At 53.5% G+C, this 25,640-nt stretch overlaps 9 protein-coding genes across 9 annotated transcripts; 6 read left to right on the top strand and 3 right to left on the bottom strand.

The window, feature by feature from the left end:
• Nucleotides 1-1,025: 1,025 nt before the first annotated feature.
• On the top strand, nt 1,026-2,992 carry MAA_10366 (Cytochrome P450 CYP504A21; the record flags this gene model as incomplete). Its single annotated transcript, XM_007828364.1, has 4 exons — nt 1,026-1,244; nt 1,438-2,071; nt 2,166-2,488; nt 2,618-2,992. The coding sequence occupies 4 exons, from the start codon at nt 1,026-1,028 to the stop codon at nt 2,990-2,992; spliced, it is 1,551 nt and encodes a 516-aa protein (XP_007826555.1).
• A 2,471-nt stretch (nt 2,993-5,463) lies between these two features.
• Nucleotides 5,464-7,518, top strand: MAA_10365 (guanyl-nucleotide exchange factor; the record flags this gene model as incomplete). Its single annotated transcript, XM_007828363.1, has 1 exon — nt 5,464-7,518. The coding sequence occupies one exon, from the start codon at nt 5,464-5,466 to the stop codon at nt 7,516-7,518; it is 2,055 nt and encodes a 684-aa protein (XP_007826554.1).
• A 1,167-nt stretch (nt 7,519-8,685) lies between these two features.
• MAA_10364 (glycosyltransferase family 39) lies at nt 8,686-11,713 on the bottom strand (the record flags this gene model as incomplete). Its single annotated transcript, XM_007828362.1, has 4 exons — nt 8,686-9,210; nt 9,278-11,031; nt 11,111-11,400; nt 11,478-11,713. The coding sequence occupies 4 exons, from the start codon at nt 11,711-11,713 to the stop codon at nt 8,686-8,688; spliced, it is 2,805 nt and encodes a 934-aa protein (XP_007826553.1).
• A 1,629-nt stretch (nt 11,714-13,342) lies between these two features.
• MAA_10363 (pre-mRNA-splicing factor sap114) lies at nt 13,343-15,006 on the top strand (the record flags this gene model as incomplete). Its single annotated transcript, XM_007828361.1, has 2 exons — nt 13,343-14,639; nt 14,702-15,006. 2 exons carry the CDS (start codon nt 13,343-13,345, stop codon nt 15,004-15,006), a joined length of 1,602 nt encoding a protein of 533 aa, XP_007826552.1.
• An 870-nt stretch (nt 15,007-15,876) lies between these two features.
• MAA_10362 (Phox like protein) lies at nt 15,877-16,463 on the top strand (the record flags this gene model as incomplete). Its single annotated transcript, XM_007828360.1, has 2 exons — nt 15,877-15,954; nt 16,053-16,463. 2 exons carry the CDS (start codon nt 15,877-15,879, stop codon nt 16,461-16,463), a joined length of 489 nt encoding a protein of 162 aa, XP_007826551.1.
• Nucleotides 16,464-16,969: 506 nt separating this feature from the next.
• Nucleotides 16,970-17,740, top strand: MAA_11803 (transposase; the record flags this gene model as incomplete). Its single annotated transcript, XM_011412991.1, has 1 exon — nt 16,970-17,740. The coding sequence occupies one exon, from the start codon at nt 16,970-16,972 to the stop codon at nt 17,738-17,740; it is 771 nt and encodes a 256-aa protein (XP_011411293.1).
• An 804-nt stretch (nt 17,741-18,544) lies between these two features.
• Nucleotides 18,545-20,080, top strand: MAA_10361 (Major facilitator superfamily domain protein; the record flags this gene model as incomplete). The annotated part of the gene is made up of 3 exons (XM_007828359.1): nt 18,545-18,767; nt 18,838-18,935; nt 19,001-20,080. 3 exons carry the CDS (start codon nt 18,545-18,547, stop codon nt 20,078-20,080), a joined length of 1,401 nt encoding a protein of 466 aa, XP_007826550.1.
• Nucleotides 20,081-20,357: 277 nt separating this feature from the next.
• On the bottom strand, nt 20,358-21,191 carry MAA_10360 (calcineurin-like phosphoesterase; the record flags this gene model as incomplete). The annotated part of the gene is made up of 1 exon (XM_007828358.1): nt 20,358-21,191. The coding sequence occupies one exon, from the start codon at nt 21,189-21,191 to the stop codon at nt 20,358-20,360; it is 834 nt and encodes a 277-aa protein (XP_007826549.1).
• Nucleotides 21,192-21,716: 525 nt separating this feature from the next.
• Nucleotides 21,717-23,005, bottom strand: MAA_10359 (alpha-ketoglutarate-dependent taurine dioxygenase; the record flags this gene model as incomplete). Its single annotated transcript, XM_007828357.1, has 4 exons — nt 21,717-21,865; nt 21,940-22,314; nt 22,385-22,726; nt 22,792-23,005. 4 exons carry the CDS (start codon nt 23,003-23,005, stop codon nt 21,717-21,719), a joined length of 1,080 nt encoding a protein of 359 aa, XP_007826548.1.
• Nucleotides 23,006-25,640: the final 2,635 nt, after the last annotated feature.

The raw sequence follows: 25,640 nt of genomic DNA, 5'->3' as shown, positions 1-25,640 counted from the left end.
AGATCTCGGCAGTCTCCGACAGTAAAGACTGGGCCTGGTGCGAAGCTCGTACTGCGGGAGGCATCACGGCTAATGCCTGTATGCCCTCCATAGTAAATCAATAAAACGTGCGTTGCCTTCTCCTTCAGCGGCTTATACGGAGTGCTGCAGAAGATGAAAGGTAGCCCTTCCTCTCGTGATACCTATCCGAGAATAACTGGGCGCAAAACCCATATTTGACAGGTCGTCCTCGCGAGGCAGTGAAGGCTCCAATGCTGACTGGATTCTGGTCTTTTTTATTGTTGGAACCTGGGCTGCGTTAAGGAGGTGGCCAAAAAAGAAAAAAAAAAAGAAAGGGAAAAAGAAACAAGAAAGAGACAACAAGAAAAGCAGAAAACGCTCCACACTAGATATGACGTAAGGAGCCTGCATGTCTGGTCTCCGTTTAAAGACATCAATTGGCATTGACAGCTGGAGCGCACCGTTCAACGGCGACTCGACCAGCAAGACAGCCACGGCTCGCCCAGACCAAGTGGAGTTGCCGGCGTCATGCAGCAAGGCGTTCGGCACCAACGCCATGCCGACATGGATCAAATGGCTCCAAGCCCTCAAGTGCTCCAATACCAGCCCTCTTATTACGCTCGCCGGCGGGGAATTCATCCACTGACGGCTCGCACAGCGGCAGCCTTCCCCGCGTTTTGCCCCCAAAACAGGCAAAGATCATGGCAGCCCATCGTTGATGTGCCTTTGCTAGCCGGAATCCCCGTTCCGATTTTCCATTATAACGACCGAGCTCCCGTGGTAACCGGCTCGCTCGTCGGCCACGGCTACAGCCAGCGCGTGCTGATGGCCTGCGGTGACACGACTTTCTGAGCGTCTACATTGCCCATAAGAAGCGTCTTAAAGGCGCCACGGAAGACGACGAGCTCTTTCGGGCTCTAGTCCAGTTTTCTCAAAATCTCTTCTTCTTCTCCTCTTCGTATTACCAATGCCCATCTGTTGATTCGCGAAATCGCTGGGATCAGAATCGCAAGCCCCGGGAAACCATGTCGTACCCCGTCATTGCGCTTGGCGTCGTCGCCGCCATCTACCTCCTGGTCCGATATCTCAATGCTACCGACATTCCGAAAATCAAGGGCCTGCCCGAGATTCCAGGCGTCCCCATCTTCGGCAATCTGATTGAGCTGGGCACTGACCACGCGCGGGTTGCGCAGCGATGGGCGCGCAAGTACGGGCCCGTCTTTCAGACCCGGCTGGGCAATCGTGTAAGTACCAGACACTGAAAAGCCAGACCAAAAATCCACTGCTCCAGTCTCCTGCTGTTCCTTTTCTCATTCATAGGCTGTCTTCTTCCTTCTATTCTATTTCATCTTAATCCCCTCGGGAGATGAAAACAAAAAACATGTCAAGTAGATCGCCAGGCTAACTCGAGTCCCCCTCTCGCGGGACACAATACAGCGCATCATCTTTGTCAATTCCTACGAAACCGTCAAGTACTTCTGGATCACTCACCAGTCGTCTCTCATTTCCCGGCCCATGTTCCACACCTTCCACTCGGTCGTCTCGTCCTCGCAGGGATTCACCATCGGCACCTCGCCCTGGGACGAGTCGTGCAAGCGCCGCAGAAAGGCGGCCGCCACGGCTCTCAACCGCCCAGCTACGCAGTCGTACATGCCCATTCTCGATCTCGAATCCACCGTGAGCATCAAGGAGCTGCTCGAGGACTGCAAAGGCGGCACCCGGCCCGTCGACCCCATCAACTACGTCGCCAGGTTCGCGCTCAACACGTCGCTGACGCTCAACTACGGATACCGCATCGACGGGTCTGTTGACAGCGAGCTTCTCCACGAGGTCACCCACGTGGAGCGCGAGATTTCCAATTTCAGGTCAACGAGCAATAATTGGCAGGATTATGTTCCCCTGCTGCGGTTGTGGGGTGCTCAGAACTCGTCGGCGCAGGAATATCGACTCCGGCGCGACAAGTATCTGTCCGATATGCTGGACCGTCTCAAGGCGGAAATTGCAAAGGGCACGGATAAACCTTGCATTACAGGAAACATTTTGAAGGACCCCGAGGCAAAACTGAACCTTGGTATGTTCCCAGCCGACCCCAGATACATTACATGTCTCGAGATTTCATGTTTCTCGGTGAGATGGGGCATGCTGACAGGTTGGGCGCTCTGCAGCCGAAGTCAAGTCGATTTGTTTGACCATGGTCTCTGCTGGTCTCGATACCGTGCCGGGCAATCTCATCATGGGCATGGCATTCCTCTCCACCAAGGAAGGGCAGGCGGTACAGGCCAAGGCTCTCAAGGCAATCGAAACCGTATATCCAGAGGGCGATGCTTGGGAAAAGTGCCTGGTGGAAGAAAAAGTGCCCTACATCACTGCGCTCGTCAAGGAAGTCCTCCGATACTGGACCGTGATTCCGATTTGTCTTCCTCGCACCAGTATTCGAGATATCCCTTATAAGGATACTGTGATTCCTGCAGGGACAACTTTTTTCATGGTTAGTGTTATCTCGACGTACTCTTTGTTTTCCCTTTCTTTTTCTGTCTCTCTTTTTGTTTTTGTGTTCTTTTAAAAAAAAGGCTGTCTCGTCTATAATCCAAGCTAATACCATGTTCCTGGGGGGCAGAACGCCTACGCCGCCGACTACGACGAAGAGCGATTCAAGATGCCCGAGAAATTCATCCCCGAGCGGTTCTTGGAAGACACAGAAGTCGGCACACCGCATTATGCGTACGGAGCAGGGTCTCGCATGTGCGCAGGCTCGCACCTTGCGAATCGTGAGCTGTACACGGCGTACATTCGCCTCATCACGGCATTCGAGATGTTCCCGTCGGAGAATCCTGAGGACGCGCCCTGCATGGACTGCATCGAGTGCAACGCCACGCCCACGTCGTTGACGTTGGATCCGAAACCGTTCAAGATTGGCATTAAGCCGCGCTCAGAGGCCAGGCTGAGGCAGTGGGTTGCGGAGGCGGAGGAACGAACAGCGCACTTGAGGTAGACACCAGGCACGATTACGTCGGTAGATGATGAATTGTATTTGAAACATGACATGATGATCAATTTGTCGACTGGGGCGACAGTCGTCGTCCTTTGTGAAACGTGACTGAAAGCCACGACAAAAGACGGTCCCACGGCGTTCAAGACGGTCGCATCACCACAATTGGGTGCCTGTGCAATTGGGTCATTGGCAAATGTGCCTCGTCCTACGGAGTAAATGATAGCCAACCCTTGTACTTCTCGAGGATAGGGTCCTTTGAGATTAAATTGCCCATCTGGCTGGCTGCCTTGCTGTCGGTGGCTGTGCCGGCCAGCCACTTGAGTACAGCGCCGTTGTAGTACCTGGGCACTTTGGAGCCCTGATCCATGCCCAGGTACGATCGGATCCCGGTGGTTCTTCCGCCCGCGTCATCAGTGCGAAACGGGCGGCACATTGTAAAACCAGACTTGTCTAATAACGGCGCGAAGCTGCTGGTATTAGTATCATGTCCGGAAAGTCATCTGGAGACATGGCAGTGACCTGCCCAGCTGGAAACGTTTGGTGGAACTACTGGGGTTCTTGGCCAGTAAGGCGTCCGGTCTGGTCTGTTCGGTGGTATTGGCCTGATGGGGAAGTTGCGGGGGTCCCGGTTCGACCCTCTCAATGTGTTCGGGTTGGTGGCCGTTATTGAGAGCGTCTTGGGTGTGCAGAGCGACGATGATAACAAGTCTGGTACGATGCTGTCGCATTGCAGACTGCAGACCCATTGGTGGCCATGGCCAGTTTGCAGCGAGGCTGGTGAAAACATGGACTGAGGAATGGCCCTGGCATGGGGTGTCCATGTTCAAAAGCGGACATGGACGGCCAGGGATCCAGTCTGCAGGCTTGGCCGACTTGAGCAGGACAGCTGCAGACTGGGACTGGACAGCTGGTCGCCAGCTGGTCTGGTGGCGTCACCTTTCCGACATGGAACGGCAGGCCCAGCGCCTGGACATGAAATGACCGAGACAACTGCAATGCTGGGAAGACGTATTCACACGCCGTACATTCGCCAATGAAACACACACAATACAACCACAACACAAATCCAAATACCTGGTGTTTGATGAGCCCAATGACGGCATACGCACATGGTGGTGCTTTGCCACCAGTCTAGTCCAGACCAGCCAAGCCAGGGACCCATGCACAGCGAGGCCCATGACAATAACACGAGTACCAGCAGTCGGCACCCCTGCCCATCTCATCATACGGGATATTGAACATTGAATGGAGGAATATTGTCGTATCGTCTGCAAGAGGAGACGCCAGCATAACAATAAACTTGACGCTTCGCTCCGCTCCGGTATTGATTCCATCAATGCTGCCAAAGTCCCCAGTTTGCGAGCCATGGAAAATACTCCGCACGTTATCAGACAATAGTAGAGTAGTACTATCAATTGGCCGTCTTGTCCCCGTTGCCTTTTAGTCGAGCCCAAGCGCCCCCCGTCCCAACGCCGTTGACGAAGGCCTCCGCCGGTCCCAGCACCGCTTCGTTTCTACCAACATCTGGCTGCTCTCGCCCGCATCTCGTCACCACTGCCGACTTCGTCCCTCTTCACTCTTCACTCTTCATCCTTCACCGCCGCCGTGGCCCCTACGCGAGCGCCTACCGGGAAAACAGACGCGACGACCGAAGCACTTTGTGCCCCCTGCGTTTTTCATCGCCATTGCAACGTTTCGCCACCTATTTGACTCCTGTCTGATCGCAGCCTTCGCAGCCGCCCAAGCCGCCTATGCGAAACCGCAGCTGATTGATTCTCTCTGCACATCATCTCGTCCAGAGAATCATGCACGCCTAAATCCTGTCCAGGCTTTCGACACCTGTCTCGCATCCTCGTTTTCCCATCCTCTCCTGGTTGCTGCCTTGGCTCCTTTACCAGCGCTGCCTTGCACGCTTGCTGCCGGGTGCACCGTTGTCGGCCCAAACCGATTGACGAAAAACGACCGCCACCAAAGCTTGCTTCGTCGACACCATCCCCATTACGGCGTTCGTCTCGGCGGCTGCAGTTTTGCTTCGCGCGACTGCGTTAGCTACTCTTTAAGATTTGGCCTGCTTGGACTAAGTGGTTGTCGGCGTAATCTTTTTTCTTTTCAGCAAGGAAAAGACGAAAAAGAAAATACACCCAAATACACCACCCCTACTTACTACCCTCCTCCGAATACTGGGGCATTTCTTCTCTCCTTTCTTCATTTTCATTTCCGCACCACTCGCGCTTACGGCTGCTGCTGTGTCTTTTGACCTCCCTGCGGAGGCTATGGAATCGTAAGTACCCTGACCAAGGTACCCTTGACCTCTGAACCGTTCCTTCCAGCTTCGGCTCTCGGTGCCCTCTTGATGCCCAGTGTCTCAACCTCAAACTTGGGCTCCCTCCTCTGTCTTGCGCAATGAGACAATGTATAGCATATTGGCGGACAATTGCATTCGTCAACACTATTATTCGCGAGCCTAAACCATGACCGTGGCTAACCACTTGTTCAGCTTCATCTACGCTGCTGGCTGGCCGCAACATCACCAAGCATCCTCCCGACCTTCCTCCGGCCGATCCTCCCTTAGCCATTTTCGTTCCCTGTCGTCCGTTGCCATCACAACTCAATCCACGCCGCCCTCTCCAACGTCACAAAAACCGCGTTTACCTCTCAAATCACCGTCCACCTCACAGTTGCCCGTCATTCCTCTCGCAACCTCCTATTCCGCACCCGCCCTTAACGATGAGATGAGCACCCTGCCGGATCCGCGGAGTCGCTCCAAAAGCCCGGCCAATGATGAATCCGAGCCGAGTTCTAACCACCATCCCGACCTCGACGATGAAGTCGCTACCCTGAGCACGAAACTCATTAACGCCATCAACTACCAAACCGTTCTTGACGACACCCTCTCAGCAACCCGTCACGAGCTATCCACAGCCAAGGATCGCATACGAGAACTCGAGTCTCAGAATTCTTCTATGCGGGACACTATTCGAGGGGATGTCTGGGTTCGTCGATCAACCCTCGAGGCAGAGAGGAAGGCATTGGCCCTGGAAAAGAAAGGCATGCAAGCCAAGCTAGCAGAAGAAACCGCCCGGCGTCTCGACACTGAGAAAGAGAAGAGGAAAATTGAGCAAGAGCTGGAGAACCTCACCACAGCCCTGTTCGAGGAGGCGAACAAGATGGTGATTGGTGCCAAGGAGGAGGCACAAGCCCAACATGATGCCCTGCAACGCAAGATCGACCAGCTCAAGGCCCAGCTGGCTGACTCGGAAGGACTGTTGAAATCCCAGCAGGAACAACTCTCTGAGCTAAAAAGCGTCATGGAAACGATGGCTTCGGAGCACGAGGAACAGACTAACGGCACAGCACCGCCATCACCGGGTGGCGGCAGATCTGATCATGAATATGATGATCGAGCAGTTCCATATGGACCCTATGCCGTCTCTCCTTCGGCTGAATCTTTTGCCCCTTGCTCACCCTTGAGCCTGTCGCATCTTATCCAACCTGCTTTGCGAACGGATCTTCCAGCTTTCGACGATTTCATGAGTCTGGCCAGACTATCCCACAATAGGTACTCTCCTAGCAGGATCTCCTCGGGATCATTGGGCAGCCTAAATGCTCTTGCACTAGGCCTTGGTGGTTCTACATCAAGTGCCCATCCTTCCAACGCCTCCACCACGTCTCTAAGCGCTTCCACCCCGGCCGATAAGAGCGCTCCGCAGTCCCCGAACACTCCGGCGTCGACGGCAAGCGTTGGCTCCAGCGGCATACCGCTTCCTCCGCTCAAGGAAACTCGATTTTACAAGCGCGCTTTGACCGAGGACATTGAGCCGACTCTGCGACTCGATATTGCCCCTGGTCTATCATGGCTCGCCCGCCGCAACGTGCTAAGCTCCATTGCAGAGGGGTCCCTGGTTGTCGAACCGATCCCGGCCAGCGCAACCTGTAATGGCACTGCCAAGCAACCTCAAATGCAACCTTGCTCCCTTTGTGGAGAGTCGAGAAAAGACTCGCAGTACCTGCGAAACCATCGATTCAGGACTAGCGAGGCGGATACAGCTCAGAGGTATCCACTGTGCAATTATTGTTTGAACCGAGTTCGCTCGACCTGCGACTACCTTGGCTTTCTTCGCATGGTCAAGGATGGCCATTGGCGAGCAGATGATGAGGACCAGGAGAAAGCAGCTTGGGAAGAGAGCGTGAGACTAAGAGATCAAATGTTTTGGGCACGCATCGGCGGAGGTGTTATCCCTGCTGCTCCTAGCCATGCCGAAGACGAGGTGGGCCAGGACGCCAAGGTCAGTCGTCAGTCGGAGGAGTCCAACGGCGCATCCGAAAAGGACTTCTCCGAAAATAAGGTTGTGTGCTCGACGCCAGAGAATCGCAGCCATGAGGAAGTTGGCAAAACTGCCACCCTGGAACCCCATACTCCGCCAGAACAGACCGACGGCGGACGTGCATTCCGCATTTCTGTCCAGTCGGCTGACTCGCATAAAACTGGCGACTCTGTCAGCACCAAACGGCAGTCCGCAGAATAAACTACGACAACAATGAACCACATACATGGCGGATTTCTGCACAGATTTACAAGCCGCTTTATTTCTATCACAGTTTTTGCAGTCATTATTTAATACATCATGTATAATATTATTACTAATGGGTCGTGGGTGGATCTTCACACGGACGAGGCGTTTAGACGGAAGGGGGACGGGTTTGTTTCATGAAAGGACGTTCACCTACTCGCGGATGGACAGACATGTGGACGAATTGCAGCATACAATGCATTGGACGGAGTCTGGGCAGGGGTACAGCATTATTGCTTTGATTCACAGGCTTGCCGGTTGAAGCGTCAATTCTACCGATTGACTTGATCTGATGAGGTTTCTAAACACTGCCGCATTGTGAAAAATGTGCTTGATTGTTGCATCGTAGTGCGTCAAGAGACTGGTATTTCTAGCCGCGGTATACGCCCTAAACGAGGCCTTGCCTGAGCCCAGCGTGGTGCGCCTTGTGCACTTCGCATCGTGTATGTCCAGGCCATTATCGCACCTAGCATCCTGGGCGCCTGCCTAGTAAAATTACTTTCGCTCTGAAGATACGAACATGTCGAAACCATGTATACCACGACCTGCTAAATTATTCTATTAGAAGTACGGAGCATGCTACTGGTTTTACTCTCGTCATGCTAGACGCACCCTAACACTCAAGTATCGCAAAAAGTAGTTGAATAAAGTTTGAGTGGGGGGCGGAAGCCGATTAGGCTGAAGGGGACTCTGCGTACGTCAGAAATGATATTAAACCCACCGTAATATCCATCAAGAAAAGCACACGTGCATTTATGTCACACGGGGCTCAACAGTCAGGGTCTGAATTGTATTAATATGTCAAGATGAATGGCATCGGCACGTGACAACTTCACATCAAGGAGAGCATTCATAATAAGAAAAAACCATTGACTACAGCCAAGATACATACGAGACAAACCCCTTTATTTTCCCTCAGTCCATTTTTGTTTTTTAAATGTCGCTTACTTGTAAACCCTTACCCTTTTCAAGCAGCCGGCTGATTTTCCCGCTCAGCGAACAAACTACTAATTCGTTTGCTATTTGTGTCTCGTACTGCGTCATCAAGTTGAAACAAGGCAGTGCATAACCTGTTTTGTAATAGTTCAATAAAATAGAGAGTGGGGGTTACTTTTTGTTATTTTACAATTCGTCACGGACAGTGGCTTCTTGGCCTTCGCTGGCGGGCTTGGCTTTGGACCGCTCGGCTTCCTTCTCGCCGTCACGGCTGGCAGCTGCATCCTTGGGAGCTTCAGCGTGCTCGCCCTTGACCGTCTCTTGGTCGACGCCATGGACATCCGGATGGGGAGGGGCTACGCCCGCAACCATGTCGGAGGGCCACCCGCCGTCGGGGGCAGGCAGCTCGTTGCCCTGCTCGTCGACAACACGGGTTCGGGTCTCGTATTTGGTCTCGAATTTGACTTTGCCTTGGAGCTTCTTGACTTGTTCGTCATCCAGGAGGTTGCCGTCTTGGTCGCGGTACTCAATTTTCTCTTCTTGGCTGAGAATCTTGGCGGATGGTTCAGGCTTGTCCGAGACTCCAGCGTCGTCAACAACCGATTTGTGCTGTTCCTCTTCACTAGCGGGGACAGGAGAGCTGGGGATACTGGGAATATCGGAAGCCGAGGAGCTCGGATCTCCTGAACCAAGAGAAGTGTACTGATCATACTAACAGAGAAAATATGTCAGTACTGCTAGATAGACGTCACAAAGCAGTTAGACGGGCTAAACTTACGCGGTCAAAAAAGTTGTTGCAGTCCCAATCCCATGTGTTGAACAATTTGACTCGCTTACAATCGTCCTTGGTCCAGCTGTTGCCGTAGGCAAGAGGGGCCAGCAGAGAGAAAACAGCGATTGACAGAACAAGGAAGAGCATGGTAGCCGCTTTATTGACAATAGCCGCGTCCTTGGATTTGACTCCGGGGAATCGAACAGTCAAGAAGTCAAACAGCTGGCTGAGAGCGATGATGGCAAAATACAATGCAGGGAAGTAGTGGTGGAGGAAGAGCTGACGCTGCATGAGGTAGAAAGGAAAGTAATGCAAGGCCCAGCCAAGAATTGAGGTACCCAACTCGTAGTCGAATCGCTTAAAGGTTGGGTTGGCATAGTCGTTGCAGCTGCGCTGCCATCTCAGAATGGCAACACCCTTGAACAAAACCCAGACAACGATGGTGATGGAGGAGGCCCACCAGATAATAGGATTGCCAATGAGGTAAATCTGGGTGTGGTTCTTACCCCAGAAATTGATACCTCGTCGGAGAATAGGCCAAGACTCAGGGCGAGAGTCCCAGGCATGGGACTCGGTCAGACCCGCGTTAGTAGTCCACATTACCTGCTGGAGCTCCAAAAACTTGCCAAAGAAGCCTGGGTTGCGGTAGTTGACTTTGGGTGTGTTTTCGTCATGCTGGGGGTGCTCGTTGTGTTCAATGTACCACAGACTGTTGGGTACACTGCCGCCGCGCGCGCAGGTAACTTCCTGTTGCTCAGAGGCCCAGTCGGGAAGCTTGACCTTGTGGGAAAACAGGACACAGCCAGTCATGACGTGGACAAGACGGAACTTGGTTTCAATAGTCCTGAGCCGCTCCTTAGCAACAGCCCCATGGGACTGCTTCTTGACGATTTCGACACGGAAGTAGTCATTGGCGTCGCCCTCAAAACCTTCATATCCGTAAGCAGAAACCTCGTTCTGCCAGTCGGCCTCGGTAATAGGTGGGCGGACATCGTGGGAGTGCAGTCGGCGGAAAGTGGGTGTGTGGTACAGTCTCAGAACCGCTCCGTCTTCAATAAATACAGGGCCGTCCGGGAGGTTGTCCCAGACGTGGGTGCCGTTGAGGGGCTGGCCATCAACACCAAGGGGCTGCGTCTGGTTCTCGAGAAGCCAGACATTGTTTTCATCCTTGTGAGGGTACAGGGTGATTTGCTGTTGCTTGCTACCAGTGGGATACATGAGCGGGTGAGAGTGCAGATAGCCGCCTTGAGTGTTGACGTGACGGATGCTCACGCGGCTTCCAAAAGCGACATCAGCGGCAACATCATTCATTCCCTTGTTGTTGAGAGTGGCTTGGAACTCGGAGCTCATGAAACCGTCACCGTCACCGGGGTTGACCAAGCAAAGGAAGTGGATGGCAAACATGGCCATGTAGAAGGTGATGGGAATGATGATGAGGCAGAAAGCTCTCGCCATCAAGTGCTTGGACCAAAGGCGCATGGTGACGTTCTTGTTATCGCCCAGGAGAACCCAGAGCTGTAGCAGAGTCAATGCGCCTACCCAGGCAATGGTGAACAAACCAACCCATTTGATGCTGACGGTGATACCCAAACCAAGTCCGGTCATGGCAAGCCAGAACCACCACGCAGGCTGGAATGCCTTGGCAGGGCCAAGTTCATGTTGATTCGTGAAGCAGGAGAAGGCGAGGGCGGTGAAGGCAGTCGCGGCGACCAAGGGGGAGTCGAGCAGAATCAATCGAGCTTGGGTGAGGAGGCCGTTTTCTGGTGTTCCAATTAGCCATGCCAGCTTGAACAGCATTGCACGAGGGGTCAAGAGTGCCAGGGTTGGTGAAATCCATACCAAAGATGATGAGAGAAGCACCCATTGCAGCGGTCATGGTACGGCAACCGACAACCTTGAGGGTAAAGAACATGCACGGAACCAACAAGATACCGCAGATGGCGGGGAACAAGCGCATAGAGACGTAGGGGACGCCAGGCTCAAGGTAATCTTTGCCAATTTCCTTAAAGTCAAAGTTGCCATCAAAGCCAGCCAGCCAGCCGGTCAATGCAATAAGCATCTTGGCCAGTGGTGGATGTACGTCCATGAAGAATTTGCCCTTGATGTATTTCGATGCGAAGCCGCCAAAGCTAGAGAATCGGAGTGGTAAGTCTCGGTGCACACGGTGAATGCGAGAACCGAAGCTGAACAGCATGCTGATACTTACTGCACTTCGTCAAAAACGACGCTACTAGGCTGATAGATTCGAAAGACGCGAACAATGGCAGCCAACAAGGTCAGCAGGAGAGACACGACATAGTCAGAGGCGGGAAGAAGGAAGATGTCGTTGTCTTCAACGCCGTCAGACTTGTACGAAGTGCTCTTTGCTTTGCTCTTGGTTGTGGTTGCGGTTACGGTCGGCGGCTGCGGGCTCTTGCCCCGAGCCGAACTCGATCTCGCCATGATTCTGTCGGCGCGGTTATGAGACCGAGCGTGGATGGCGAATTCGCAAGACGGCGACTCGTGGGGATCGCAGTTCGATAAAAGGTGGGATGAGTGCAGCAGTGGGAAACAAAACAGGCGGTTAACGAGAGTGTCGAATAAAAGAGATGAAAATTAAAATGGCCGCATCTACAAGTAAAACAATGGCCAGGAAGAAAAATAACTCAGCCCCGGTCCGTAAATGATGAAGGAAGAAGATGGGATGGGGTCGGGAAGGGGAACGAGAACAGAGCTCGGTTGAGGGATGTGGAATAAAGGGGGACGATTTCTTGGGACGGTTTTGGCGTGGTTTGCCGGAACGGGGTGCGCAAGTGGTGAAGCTCCAACTCAGCACGAACGCACCAGACATGTGGCCTCATCGACCTCGTCCTCGGTACGTACTGCGCAATGCAGTAGCATCTGTGCCGCCTTGCGCCGCCAACTTTAGAATTCACGTCCATGTCCAGATCCAGCCACCCTCAGGTTGAGCTGACCCCCTGCATGCCGTCTCTTTTTTCTTCAATCATCTCTCCGAACCCCCATGGTCCTTGAGCTAGTAGTACCTAGCACTGGTAGCTAGCGTGCTCCAGGGCCCCAAGACCCTGGTGCCCCCAGCGCGTTTGTTTCCTCGTGTTTCCCCGTCGATTGATTGTCTGTCCCTGGCATATATGCATGTATGTTTGTTGTATGCCTGCGATGTGCTCCGTAGCATTTTAAGAATACCGTTCCCGGACAGGCATGCTCATCCCAGTCCGTCCATCTATCTTGCGATTCTGGGATCGAAAAGTGAGACAAAATCTGCCGTGATGGGTTCGCGACTGCATGGAACCGGAGGCATACTCTATTTTTGTATTGGTGCTGGAGCATGCTCGATTCTATTCTGCAATCACAGCCCTAGTGTCAAAGCGGCAATCTTCTTTTCATCAATTTCTGCGGGCGTGTCCATTTTGTCCCTGGCAGACTAGCATCCGCTCACAGGAAAGTTTGCCGAATAACAATTAAGCTAGACTTAGCCGTCCTCAGCCTGCTGATTCTAAAACCACTGGTGCTCCAATGCGGAAATTTATCCACTTGCTGTTGGCCCGTCCGCTCCCTCGCCGCACCACCAGGGAGTCCCGGAGCTCAGGCGCTCTCGTCTCTTTTTGTAGGTTTATCTCAGGTCTGTAGCAGGCTCTTGGCATGTGGGCAGAGAGCTGTCCTCAATACGAACCTATTCTCTTTCTAAACAGCGTGTTGAATTGGCGCTTGGAGGAAACGCTGTGCAGATGCTATCAATCGGATGATACCTGGTGAATGCGCAGTGACAATTTTCGAAAAGTGGCCGGCTTCGCGGATAGAAACTAGCATATCCCAAGATCGAGCATCTCAAGGAGAAGATGTTCCTGCCGCTCCCCATGGAATAGCAGAGGCAACACGACAGTGGTGAACTATCCAAGGTTGGAGGAAGAGCCTGAGCCACAGTGGCGCTGGACCGGGTTGGGTGACGGATCAATGTATATCCGCTACGCCGCGAGGGTGAATCTCACTCCTGGGAAATTTCGTGGTTGGCAGGGACGAGAGCTTCGCGACAGTTCTAACAATTTCAAATCATCCTACCATTTACGGCACAGCATGGCTGCCGCTACGACAAATGGCGAGTCGTCTGCGGCTCTAGATGAGTTGAAGCCTCCTTCCGGCGTTGTCCTTCCTCCACGCGAAATACGCAATATTCTGGAAAAGACTGCTGGTTACGTCGCAAGAAACGGCGCCATCTTCGAGGATCGCATTCGAGATAAGGAGTCAGCAAATCCGAAATTCAGCTTTTTGAACCCTGCCGACGCGTACCATGCATTTTATCAATGGCGACTGGCCGAAATAAAATCTGGGAGAGGGACGGATGTCGCCGCCGGCCGCGCAGGCGAAGCCGCTGCGGAACCAGAGAAGCCAAAAGGGCCTCCAAAGCCTCCCGACTTTGAATTCTCTGCGCGCATGCCTCGTATTAACCAGAAGGATTTGGAGGTCATTCGTCTGACGGCACTATTCGTCGCCAAGAATGGACGGCAATTCATGACCCAACTGGCCCAGCGAGAGACGGGCAACCCGCAGTTCCAGTTCCTTATCCCAAACCATACGTTTCACAATTTTTTCCAGCACCTCATTGATCAGTACACCACACTCATACGAGCTGCCGGGCTTGACGGCGAGGGCGGCAAGCTTCAAGAAGAGAAAACCGCCGAGCTGGAGCGCAACGTGAATGACAAGTATTGTGTGTTGACTCGGGCTAGGCAACGAGCTGATTACGCCAAATTTCAGGAATTGGAACGTCAGAAGAAGGAGGAGGAAGAGGAAAAGAAAAAGGAAGAATTTTCGCGCATCGACTGGGGCGACTTTGTCGTGGTAGAGACTATCACCTTTACCGAAGCGGACGAGACGGCAAACCTACCACCGCCGACCAACCTGTCCGAGCTCCAGTATGCCTCTCTCGAAGACAGAAACAAGGCCTCACTAAGCATGCTACGTATTGAAGAAGCCATGCCGGGTGAAGAATTTAGTGTTGGGAGTGGTCCTGCTGTTATACCATATGCACCTTCACCTGTTCCCCCTCAGCCAAGTTATGGTGCACAGCAACCCGCACAAACTTATTCTCAACCGGGCCAGATGCCTGCCGTACAAGCACCCCCCAATGGCTACCAGCCACAGAGATCTTCTCAGGAGGAAGAGGAAGCTCGTCGCATCCAGGAACGAGCTGACGCCCAAGCCCGCATCCAACAAGCACAATCGGAAGCAAGAGGCGGTGCGCCGCCAATGAAAATCCGAGAGAACTATGTGCCTCGGGCGGCGCAACGAGGCAAGCAAGCTGGCCAGACTGCCCTCTGCCCCAATTGCAAACAGCAGATTCCTATCAATGAGCTCGAAGCTCATATGCGGAGTACGTACTTTTCATGCAAGTCTATTTGGTTTCATACTCCCGCGAGACTAACATACGTATAGTTGAACTTCTGGATCCCAGATGGAAAGAGCAAAAGGCGGCAGCAGAGTCACGGTACTCGGCGACTATTACAGGTTCTGAAATTGCCCAAAACCTCAAGCGTCTCGCGAGTCAACGAAACGATGTGTTTGACCCTGCGACTGGTCAGGCCATGTCCGAAGATGAGTTGGCAAGGCGGAAGAAGGCTGCATTAAACCCGGCCGACGCTCAGCAGGAGAGCAAGCCGCAAGCGATGAATCCACAAACTGTCAATGTCGAAGAGCAAATTCGGGCTATTCACCAGAAATTTGCAGGCGACAGGAAGTAGAGGCGAGGTGTCTAGTGCGCAGCCTGCAGTAACTGTGCAATAACTATGGCCGCTGTTGGTACGGGAGGGGGGAAAGCATACAAAAGCAAGACTACATTTGCGTGGAGAAAATACCAGCGGGAAAGTGCGGTTCAGTTTGCAGGATGATGTTGTACATTAACTATACCAGGCATGGGGAGAGGTGTTCACTGTTGGCGCGGCGTTACTTGGGAATATAATCAAGACGGGAAGGCTGCGGTCTGGCCATGGTCATAGCCTCTTTATGGGACACTGATTTAAATGCGTTGCTTACATTGTACACCATACCAGATGACCGCATGCCTACCTCTAGGTACTTGGGTAGTATTAACGGGTGGTGGGCTCATGGTTGTCAACTCACTCACTCGTGCAGGCGGGTCGATTTGACGTAAGACCCCAGCGCCATGTCATTCATGTTGATTCATCCACCAAGCCCAAGAATTTCTCCAGTCAAGTGTCCCTCCACGCACCATCACCCCACCTGAGCACCTTGGGAACACTTGAGCGCTCGCACTCCGACTCCTCATCGACAAAGAAGGCTCCCACGATTCGCGGCACATGCGCCAAATCACACAACAAACTCCCTGATTAACCAACCACAGAGTCGCAAATATATCTGCGATCCTCACAACCTGCCCGACCTCAACTCCTCCACCCTGAAGGACAAAGCCACCGCACACGCGCGAGCCAGCTTCGTCAGCTCCTCACCACAGTCCTCCCCTTCGCCGTCCTCCAAAAACCGCCAATCTGTCTGGGCAGCAGAACTCCGGCCGGGCTGCCGACCATAAGCCCACGTCCTCTACGTCTCCCAACTCGCCGCCCAAGAGTCCCTCCTCGCTGCACCGGCCCATCATGCAGGCCATGCCGGATACCCGCCAGCAGAGCTTCGACGAGATTTACGGCCCGCCCGAGAATTTCCTGGAGATAGAGGTACAATTTTCCCATGGCCACCTCGGCGCTCCCTCCCACCACCTCCGCTACGGCCAGACTTGGGCGGTTACTAACCCCAGCCCTTTGGCTGCATCTAGGTTCGCAACCCCAGAACCCACGGCATCGGCCGGTCCATGTACACGGACTACGAGATCCTCTGCCGCACCAACATCCCCGCCTTCAAGCTGCGCCAGAGCAGCGTCCGCCGCCGATACTCGGATTTCGAATACTTCCGCGACATACTGGAGCGGGAGAGCGCGCGCGTGACCATCCCCCCTCTGCCTGGAAAAGTGTTTACCAATAGATTTAGCGACGATGTCATTGAGGGGCGGCGCGCGGGGCTGGAGAAGTTTTTGAAGATTGTCGTGGGACATCCGTTGCTGCAGACTGGTAGTAAGGTTTTGGCTGCGTTTGTGCAAGGTATGCGTTTTGCCTTGTGCGGTGGTGTTTTTGGAAGACGAGCTGACCGAACCGAAATAGATCCCAACTGGGACCGAAACGCATGGTGATGGACGTGGATGGATGTGATGAGAAACGGAAGGGGAGCGTCATGAAAGTTTGGGTTCGCGCATGAAGAGAGAGGCGGTGATGGAAGCATATTGCCTTTGCTTCGTTCAAAAGATTGGAATTTCACCACGGTGACTGTCATCTTTATATTGATTCGGTGTTTTGGTGGACTTGGCCTTTATTCCTTTCCCTAGTCATTCCCGGTTCAATTCCTACTTTGCAGCACTGCGTTTTTTCCTTGTCTCGATTGGCTACAGGTACCCGTGTGTTTGGTACGGCATAGCTTGCGCCGTGTATTTCAAATCTGTCCCGATACTATCGTCAATTGATTATTTACATAGGAAACCGGCTCCATGTCGGTGCCCGCTGCTATTTCTAGTCATCGGAACCAGACCCCAGGCTGAGTCATCCCCGCCCTACGGACGACAAAGCCCATGGCGACATGCATCTAATGTCACTCATCCCAACTTTGTACAAACCCCTCGGTGACCACTTGTCCAGCCCCGTGATGAGTGGCACCTGTTCGTCAATGCACTCGCCGAGCAGTACGCTGCTGCGGAGATTTCCAAGACGGCCCCTGACAGACTGCGGTCTACATCGGCAGCGTGGCGGCAGAACATGGACTGCGTCTGCGACCCAAAGCCCCGGGCTTGGATCGCGACGACGCATTAGACTCATGCCCCTCGGCGGCTCCATCACCTACGGCAGCAAATCCTCCGACGGCAACGGCTACAGAATGCCGTTGTGTAAGCTCCTCGCCGCAGACGGTCACGTTGTCGAGATGCTGGGCTCTCGACGGGCGGGCACCATGGCTCAAAACCGCCACGAGGGGTGGCGCGGGTTCCGAATCGACCAGCTCCAGGCCAAGGTTGTGCAGTCCGTGTCCGGGTTTTCACCGGACGTGATTACGTTCAACGCCGGGAGCAACGACTGCCGCCAGCAGTACGAAATTGACACGGCGGGCCGGCGGGTACGACACTTGCTGGAGGGTCTGTGGGCGGCGTCGCCGCGGACTACGATTGTTTTGTCTACCTTGGTTAGGAGTGCGGACGAGAAGGCGGAAGAGGCGGTGTCGCGTGTGAATGAACAGATTTGGGGGATTTCAGAGGAATTAGTTGCGGCGGGGAGGAAGTTGGTGATGGTGGATATGCATGTTAAGGCGTTGGGTTTGGAGCATTTGGCAGACGGGACGCATCCCAATGATGAGGGATACGCGGAGATGGCGAGGATTTGGTATGATGGTATTAAGGAGGCTGAATTAAAAGGCTTTCTGTTGTAGGAGTGCTTGTGGGATTGTTATTTAGTTTTGTAGAGTTGTCTTGTTCCGCTATCGGAGCTGTAGGGTAGCGGTTTAATATGTTCAAGTCGCAGTTGTACAGGAGACGCCTTGATGGTCTGGTTGGTAAGGCAAACCGGACATGGACAGAGCACGAAATGGTGCGAGTATTGCGTTGGAATTTATGGCGAATAAGATATCAATTAATGATTCATGTGGCAAGGCTGCATAGCGAACCGATGGTCTAGACTGCCGCTCCAGCCACTGGTGGAAACCGGCTCCCCAGGTCCGGAATTCTGACAGCATCGGAGATGTTGCTCTTGTATTCTAGAAGTTCTATTACCAGCTCCACAGTAAATTGCGCTCACGCCCCACTAGGTAGTGCGTGGCTATTAGGCTTTGTGTTAGTATAATATATTGGCGTAAATTTAATAATAAGAGAATATATTATGCCATTAATCACTAACTTATATTATGGGGAGAGTTTAAATGCAGTAAATAGTAGGGGGATAAGCGCACCTAGCAAAAAAGAGTGAGTCTGCCTGAGCAATTCACGTTCCAGATATCCACATCCACGACCAGACGCCTTACACCAGCCCGCGATCCACCCAGATGTCAAAAGTGGGTCAAAGGGCGCGCAGGATTTAAGCAAGATCCGAGCCCGCGCAAATCCAACTCCGATCTTGGCTTGTACTAAAAATGAGTAGCCGATGCCGGGTCCTTGTATAAAGTCATGATGATGCGCCTCCACGATTCCCTTTTCCACGACAGTTCGACATGAGCCACTCTCTTGTCCATTAGTTCGAAATGGCAGTTGCAACGGCCACATCCTCGACGATTGAATTGCGCCACCAGGGCGATTCTACCCCGACCTCGCTCCAGTGCAATGACCGACAGGCCACGCCGCCGCCCGAGGAGGACGGGCTGGACGTAGATGGGAGACAGGAGTTTTCGCTACCGCCCGTGGACGGGGGCAAGGACGCATGGTTCTTCCTGGCCGCCTGCTTCTTCGTCGAGGCCTTGACGTGGGGTACGTGTCTCTGCTGACCCCCAAGTTGCTGGAGTTGTCATAAACTGCCGATGCTAAGACCACGCCGCAGGCTTCCCGTTCTCGTTTGGCGTCTTCCAGGACTACTACAGCACGCACGAGCCGTTTGCGGGATCAGAACAAATCCCCATCATCGGCACCTGTGCCATGGTGCGCCGCCCTCCCCCATCCCCCAGCCCCATCCACAAATGTCTTAAGTACTCACGCGCGCGCAGGGCATCATGTACCTCGACATCCCCCTCGTCATGGGCATCCAGAGAATGTACCCCTGGTTCAGCAGGTGGTCGCCCATGCTGGGCCTCGTGCTGATGTGCGTCTCGCTGGCGGCCAGCTCCTTCTCCCAAAACGTCGGCCACCTCATCGTCACGCAGGGCGTCTTCTACGCCATCGGCGGCTCCATCTCCTACTGCCCGTGCCTGCTGTACATGGACGAGTGGTTCGCCCGGCGCAAGGGCCTCGCCTACGGCATCATGTGGTCGGGCACGGGGCTGGCCGGCTTCTCGCTGCCCCTGATCCTCGAGGTCTTCCTGCACAAGTACGGCTTCCGCACGACGCTGCGCATCTGGGCTGTCGCGCTGCTCGTCCTGACCATGCCGCTCGCCTTCTTCATCAAGCCCCGGCTGCCGCGGGCCGCCACGACGCACATCAAGCCCTTCAAGCTGGGGTTTGCGCTGACAAAGACGTTTATGCTGCATCAGATTGCCAACACCGTCCAGGGGCTGGGCTTCTTCCTGCCGGGTATCTATCTGCCCACGTATGCGAGATCCATTGGCGCGAGCAGCTTTACCTCTGCCTTGACGCTGCTGCTCGTCAATGTTGCCTCGACAGTTGGCTGTGCCGTCATGGGCTCCCTGACTGATCATTTACATGTGACTACGTGTCTGATGATATCGGCCGCCGGCGCGGGACTGGGTACGTTTTTGTTGTGGGGGTTCGCCACCTCCATCCCGGTCCTGTTTGTATTCTGCATCATTTACGGTCTGTTTGCGGGCCCGTACACGTCGGCTTGGACGGGCATAATGAAGGACGTTGCTACCGAGATGGGCACCTACCGCGGTACCAGCGGGGGAAGCTCGTTTGACCCAACCATGGTTATTGGCGTTCTCTCCACGGGGAGAGGAATCGGGAACATCGTATCGGGCCCCTTAAGCCAGGTCTTGGTCAAGGGCATGCCGTGGAAGGGAGAGGCCCTGGGTGGTTACGGAACCGGCTACGGCCCTTTGATTGCATTTACGGGCGTAACGGCGGTTATGAGCGGTGCGACATTTGTATGGCACCGCGTGGGATGGATGTAGGGCAATCAAGTATATCTGGGTATATCAAGGTACGATGCAGTCTGTGCGGATGGTGGGATAAAAAAGCTTGGTTTAGACAAAAGTTCAAGAACATCTATTCATCAGTACGCTGGACGGCCCCGTCTTTCGACGCTCCGATACGCTAGCTGTGCCGTGTACACCATGTTTGAGAACATCCAGCCTCGTACATGTCCAGTCCTTGTCCAGCCACACTGGCTTCAAACACCTCTAGGCAGAGTATACTAATATACTAACACTGGGCTCTTGCCCAACCGACTCAGATGTCAACCGTCTTGTCGCCGTCAAACCCCACGGCCGGTTCCAGCCTATATCCTCGCTGATTTGCCAAGAGGCGAATCGGCGGCACGGCCCCGAACGCATCCGGCCCCCGGTCCGCGAGAAAGTCGCAGTTGTAGTGCGTGTGCCCAAACGCCCACAAGACGACGCCCCTGTTGACAAAACACTCCTCCCGGGACAAGTCGGTCGAGAACCCGCACTTATACGACTCGTCCACAAACCGCGGATCAACCGCCCTCTCGTCCCTCGACGGACTCCAGTGCGTAAAGATGGCCATCCTGAAGGCGGCTTCGTGGCCCGACTCCTCCTCCAGCGAGACGACCGTGTGGTTCAACCACTCCAGGTCGCGCACGTGCGCCCTATGATGATCGCTCGTGTTCCCCTGCTTGGTTCGCAAAGACTGACTCGGGCGCTCCATCGGCCGGTCGTCACCCGTGCACCGGAGGCTGGAGAACAGGCTGCACCCCAGGATGAAGGTGTTTGTTTTTGGAATCTGGAACGCCCGCTTGTCCAGGAGGACGAACTCGCCGAGGAGGCTGCCGTCTTGTCGGGTGTCGTCTTCAAAGTCCTCGAGGATCTGGGTGACCTTGTCCCAGGTTGAGCCGTGTACCTCCTGGCCCCCGGGGACGAAGAAGACGATGCGGAACTTGCGGAGCTGCGCGCGCAGGAAGCCGAGGCACTTGTCCTGTTGTGTGGCGACGTTGCCAATGTCGCCGAGCAGAGCGAGGTATTTTGTCCTCGGCTCGATTATGAAATGCTCGTAATCGTCGTCTTCTTCCAGGTGAAGATCGGAAATGATTTGAATCGTTGTCATGGCGAAGTGTCTGCGGGCGCGGCTGGAGGTCGTCGTGATCGGCAGGCGGCGCTGGTCGTGAAGTGCAGCAAGGGGTGATGGCATGCAATGCCCGCTTTTGGAGATGTACCGCGCGGCTGGGTAGCTATGCTGCTAAGGATGCGTCGAGTATGGCTCCGGGATGGGGATATGGGTTTATTTGCGCGGCTCGAGGTTTCGCTTGTGCGGAATGGAGAAGGAGCAGAATCTGCCGTCTCCGCGACAACGTTGGCGTTTCTAGCCGGAGCTGCGACTTGGAGTTTGTACACTGGGAAAGAGCAGCATGGAGGGATGGTCTGCGGCAGAATATATTCGCCTAAAAGAGTCTGATAGACTACTATGCTGTGATGTATTATAGTATAGGGCGCGATGACCAGGTATCTGATCTGGTCCCATACTTTTTACCAACACTAGACTCAATTTATTCTTGTGTTGGGCATTGAACCTGAATTGATGACTATCTAGGCACCTAGGTAGATAAGCAGACCTCTTCTGTGCATACAGGCCCTACTTTTGCAAACCATCTCGTCTGGACGTACTCTGCGGATCCAAGTATGGCTTCTCGCCGAGTCCAACAGCCCGGTTACCGAATCGCTCCCCCTGATCGTCGTAGTCGAACGTGGCGGTGTGGAACACGCTGCGGTTATCCCAGATGGCTGGAAGCAATGTTGTCAGTGAGCCCTTGGTCATGTACTACATCCTGATGAGTGGGTGCAGGCAGCACACGTACCGATATCATTAGGGTTCTGCCACTTGAATCGAACCTGCAAATCGTGGTTGTGGTACACCAGGTCCAGGAACCACTGCAGCAGGTTCTGGCTCTCTTCCTTTGTCACGCCATTAATGTGCGATACGTGCCCGCCGACGGGGAAAATGCTCTTCCACCCGGTCACCGGGTTGGTTCGCACAACGGGGTGAACGGCCTTGAGCTCGCGGCCGACGTTCTCTGGAGCGCCGCGAGGCTTGTCGTATAGCTGGAAGCCTTGACGCTCGGCTACGGCGCCGAAACCAGGCTGCTCAAAGGTTACAGTGAGGGTCTCGAGGAACTTTTGGTAGGGCTCACTGATCTTGTCGTAGATTTCATATCCGGATGCCCAGAGCGTGTCTACCCGTCCCCAGTCCTAGTCAGTACATCAACTTCGTATTTGGATGACGGGGGTTAGTCGTAATCTTACCACCGCCAGTCTTGGGGAGCTGCACGAGACGCAACGAGGTATAATCCGCCGGCACAGGCTCAAACGCAATGTCGCTGTGCCACTGGGCCGTCGTTTGCTTCTTTGGGCTCAATGCCTCGGCCTCAGTGTTCTTGTAGTACTGTTGATGCTGGACGGAGCTGATGGTGCTAATCTCGGGGTCGCTGCCGCCGAGCTCGCGCTCAGAATTGAGAAGGGGATGAATGTGCAGACCGGACGTCTCCGGTCGTCCAGTCAGCTTGCCGAGTCTGAGGATCAATTCCTTCTGCAGATCGTTGGTGAGGTCATCTTGTGCTCGGAAGAAGACGACTCCCCGCTCCGAGACTTTGAGCCGGGGCCGGTGTTAGGAACAAGATATCAGGGTGCCATGTGGGCGTCTTGGGACGTACTGGTGACGGCCAGGTCCCGAAGGAGTTCGTCTGAATTAGGGGCATTAAGCCATTCAACCAGGTTCGCCTTTGGAAACTCGCGGCCAATGATGGGTGTGACGTCAAAGGACTCGAAGCCGTCCAGGTTGCCCTTGGCGCGAATGGGCTTTGCCGAGGGGATTGATTTGGTTTGGATGGGCAGCTGGACCGCTGGCTCAATGGTTGCCGGGGCCATCTTGTGGGTTGATTCTCGAGGGTGACTTCTTAAACGGACCGTTGAGAGTGCTAAAGGTTGTTCGGGTCGTCGAGTACTTGGCTGACCTGCGGCGTCCTTTTATATCTCTCTCTCGACGGGTGTAAGTAAATACACGCTGCGCTACTCCGCTATCAACAAGTATAAACTAGGAGGTGCCATGCATGAAATTCCCCTCAATCTTCTCCAGTTGATTCGCATCTTGGCCGCGCTCCATGAGCAGTTCGTGATGAAGCCCCCATTATGCGACATTTGCTAGCAATCACGCCATCTCCTCAACACCACCTCACCAGGCGTATGCGACGGCTGTTATGACTCAACGATAGACAGCAGCACGCTGTCCAATATGAAAGAAGATTATGAACTACCAAAGAAATACCCCCTGTTTGGTTCCCCAAAGCCCGCTTTTACCAGAATACCCTGTTTGAGTGCATTTGCTGCTCTGGCATGCCCATACGACAACATTGTATGTAGGCCCCCCGCGAGTTGGAACGAGCGCTAGTGGAGTTGAATCTTATCATCCACAGATGACGTTTATCAGAGAATGCGCACTTTGCATCATGACCGTTCCAATACCACGGGATGCCAACGGCGCCGTTTCGGCAGGTCGGCATGACGCCATTCCCAAGGATGAATGTTTCACTGCGGGCATGGAAGTCGCTTTCTCTGATAGGCTGCTACAATGTAACGCAAAAGGTATGTACCCATATCAGGGCTATCGCTCTCTATAGTATAATATATTACAATATGTAGTGTATACGGCAACACATCAGTGTGTATCAGATATATTAGTATATACTGCAGTATCTTGATATATTGTAGCATATAGTAAATACTTGCCAACCATTCAATATATTCGGCCACAGAGGGTAACTCTTGAAATCCGTCGGCATTCCCTGTACATGGCGTCGACGTAAGGTGCGGGCGTGATGTCGTCATGCCGTCTCGGAATGTCGCGGGCAAGACGAAACCTTAGCGCACACCCAATCAGATGCATTGCATATGATATACACGCTGCCATCGCGAGATGCAGAGCCGATATCAACATGATGAGTCTTGCAGATGCCAAAGTCCGCCGGGGTTGGCTTCGTCCCTTGTTCGGGCAGGGCTAGCAAAACTGCAACATGGAGCGCAAGCATGACATGGAACCGTGGCCAGTAAATTATGCTTATTTGGCAACAATACTTTAGACGTCACGACCCCGGAATAAGGTAGACGCCAAGTTGGACAACAGCGCCATCGATTCTCCAGACGGACCTCGTCCCTTGCCGTGCTCACGCCTCCAGTGTTCAAAATGTCTACGTGGACAGTAGAGTGAGAGCTGAAAAGGCCATACCAAGCACTTGGACGACGTCTCTAAGCAATGTCCCGCCTCTGGATGCGCCGTGGACGGAGAAGACATCCTTCTTCAAACGGGGCAGTTCTTCTGCCAAAGATGCCCTTGCAACACAAGTGAGCAGCCGGGACGTCCTGCCGGGCATCAGAATTTCAAACTAATCAAAATAGCCGAGCGTCTTTGACGACCCAGACACGGCGGACAAGTGCCACCCACGACCAGATTGGTAGGGAGCACTTTCCAACGAGGAGGACAATGCTGACACAAGACCCCGGGGAGAATCATGACCAATTCGACCCCCTGTTCCGGTGGACGTGGCGTGAAGAATTCTGGCTCGTCAGAAAATTGGACGTGTATGTTATGGCCTGGGCATGCATCATGTTCATGGCGCTGGAGCTGGACCGGGCCGTGCCAGACGGCGAATTGGTTTCGAGGGAGGAGCGGCTGGTTTAATGAAGTAGACCAATCTTCCCTTGTCGTGGCTTCTGATGCGCTGACTGCGAGTACAGGGAGGAAAAAATGGTGGTGAATCGTGTGCTGAGAGATGATTCGGACAAGAGCTCGATGCATAATCGAGAGCCGATTACACCAAAGCTGCTGTGGCAGAGCTTGAAAGACTATCAATGGTCTCTGGTAGTTGGCCCCCCCCGGACAGCTTCCTTTGCACACGGGAGAGTTGTGCCTTTAATGTAGCTTGCAACAGGCCCTTGTATATCCTTGGATTGGTCTTGTTGATTCCCCAGAACCCGCCGGCCCAATACCTCACACTGACCCTTAGGAGATTGGGTTTTGACGCATTTTACTCCTTCCGTAATACTCCATGGTAAGTCTCTAGACGCTCGTTTTTCCCCATCAAAAGAACCGCGCCGATAGGTTTTTGTTTCTTGGCCCGCAAGTCCAGACTCACGAGTCGCGATTTGCCACGACAAAGGATCAGGGCAACAAGAGGCTTGACTTCCGGTTCGATCACTGATCTTGGTTCCCGGGTAGGGCAATTTATCCAAAGCCAAGGGCATTTTTAGCCGCGCCGTGTAATTTTGCCGAAAAGCATCGAAATATGTCCTTGCTGCTCTTTCCTAGTATAGCAACTCCGAGGCGCAACTCTGGTTGGAAATGCTATTAATTGGTGTATACGGTGGTATATTAGCTAAGCTCTGTATAATGCTATTAAATTAATTTTTACGTTTTTCTGGTTTTTATGTTTTTATATTTTTACCTACTTATAAATTTAAAGTATAAGATATTTAATTAAAAAATAATTTCTTTTATATAAATTTACTT

This window comes from Metarhizium robertsii (assembly GCF_000187425.2).
Source record: "Metarhizium robertsii ARSEF 23 chromosome Unknown MAA_Scf_33, whole genome shotgun sequence".
NCBI lineage: Eukaryota > Fungi > Ascomycota > Sordariomycetes > Hypocreales > Clavicipitaceae > Metarhizium > Metarhizium robertsii.
The sequence above is the reverse complement of the archived record's forward strand: the minus strand, read 5'-3'. Positions and strand labels throughout refer to the sequence as shown.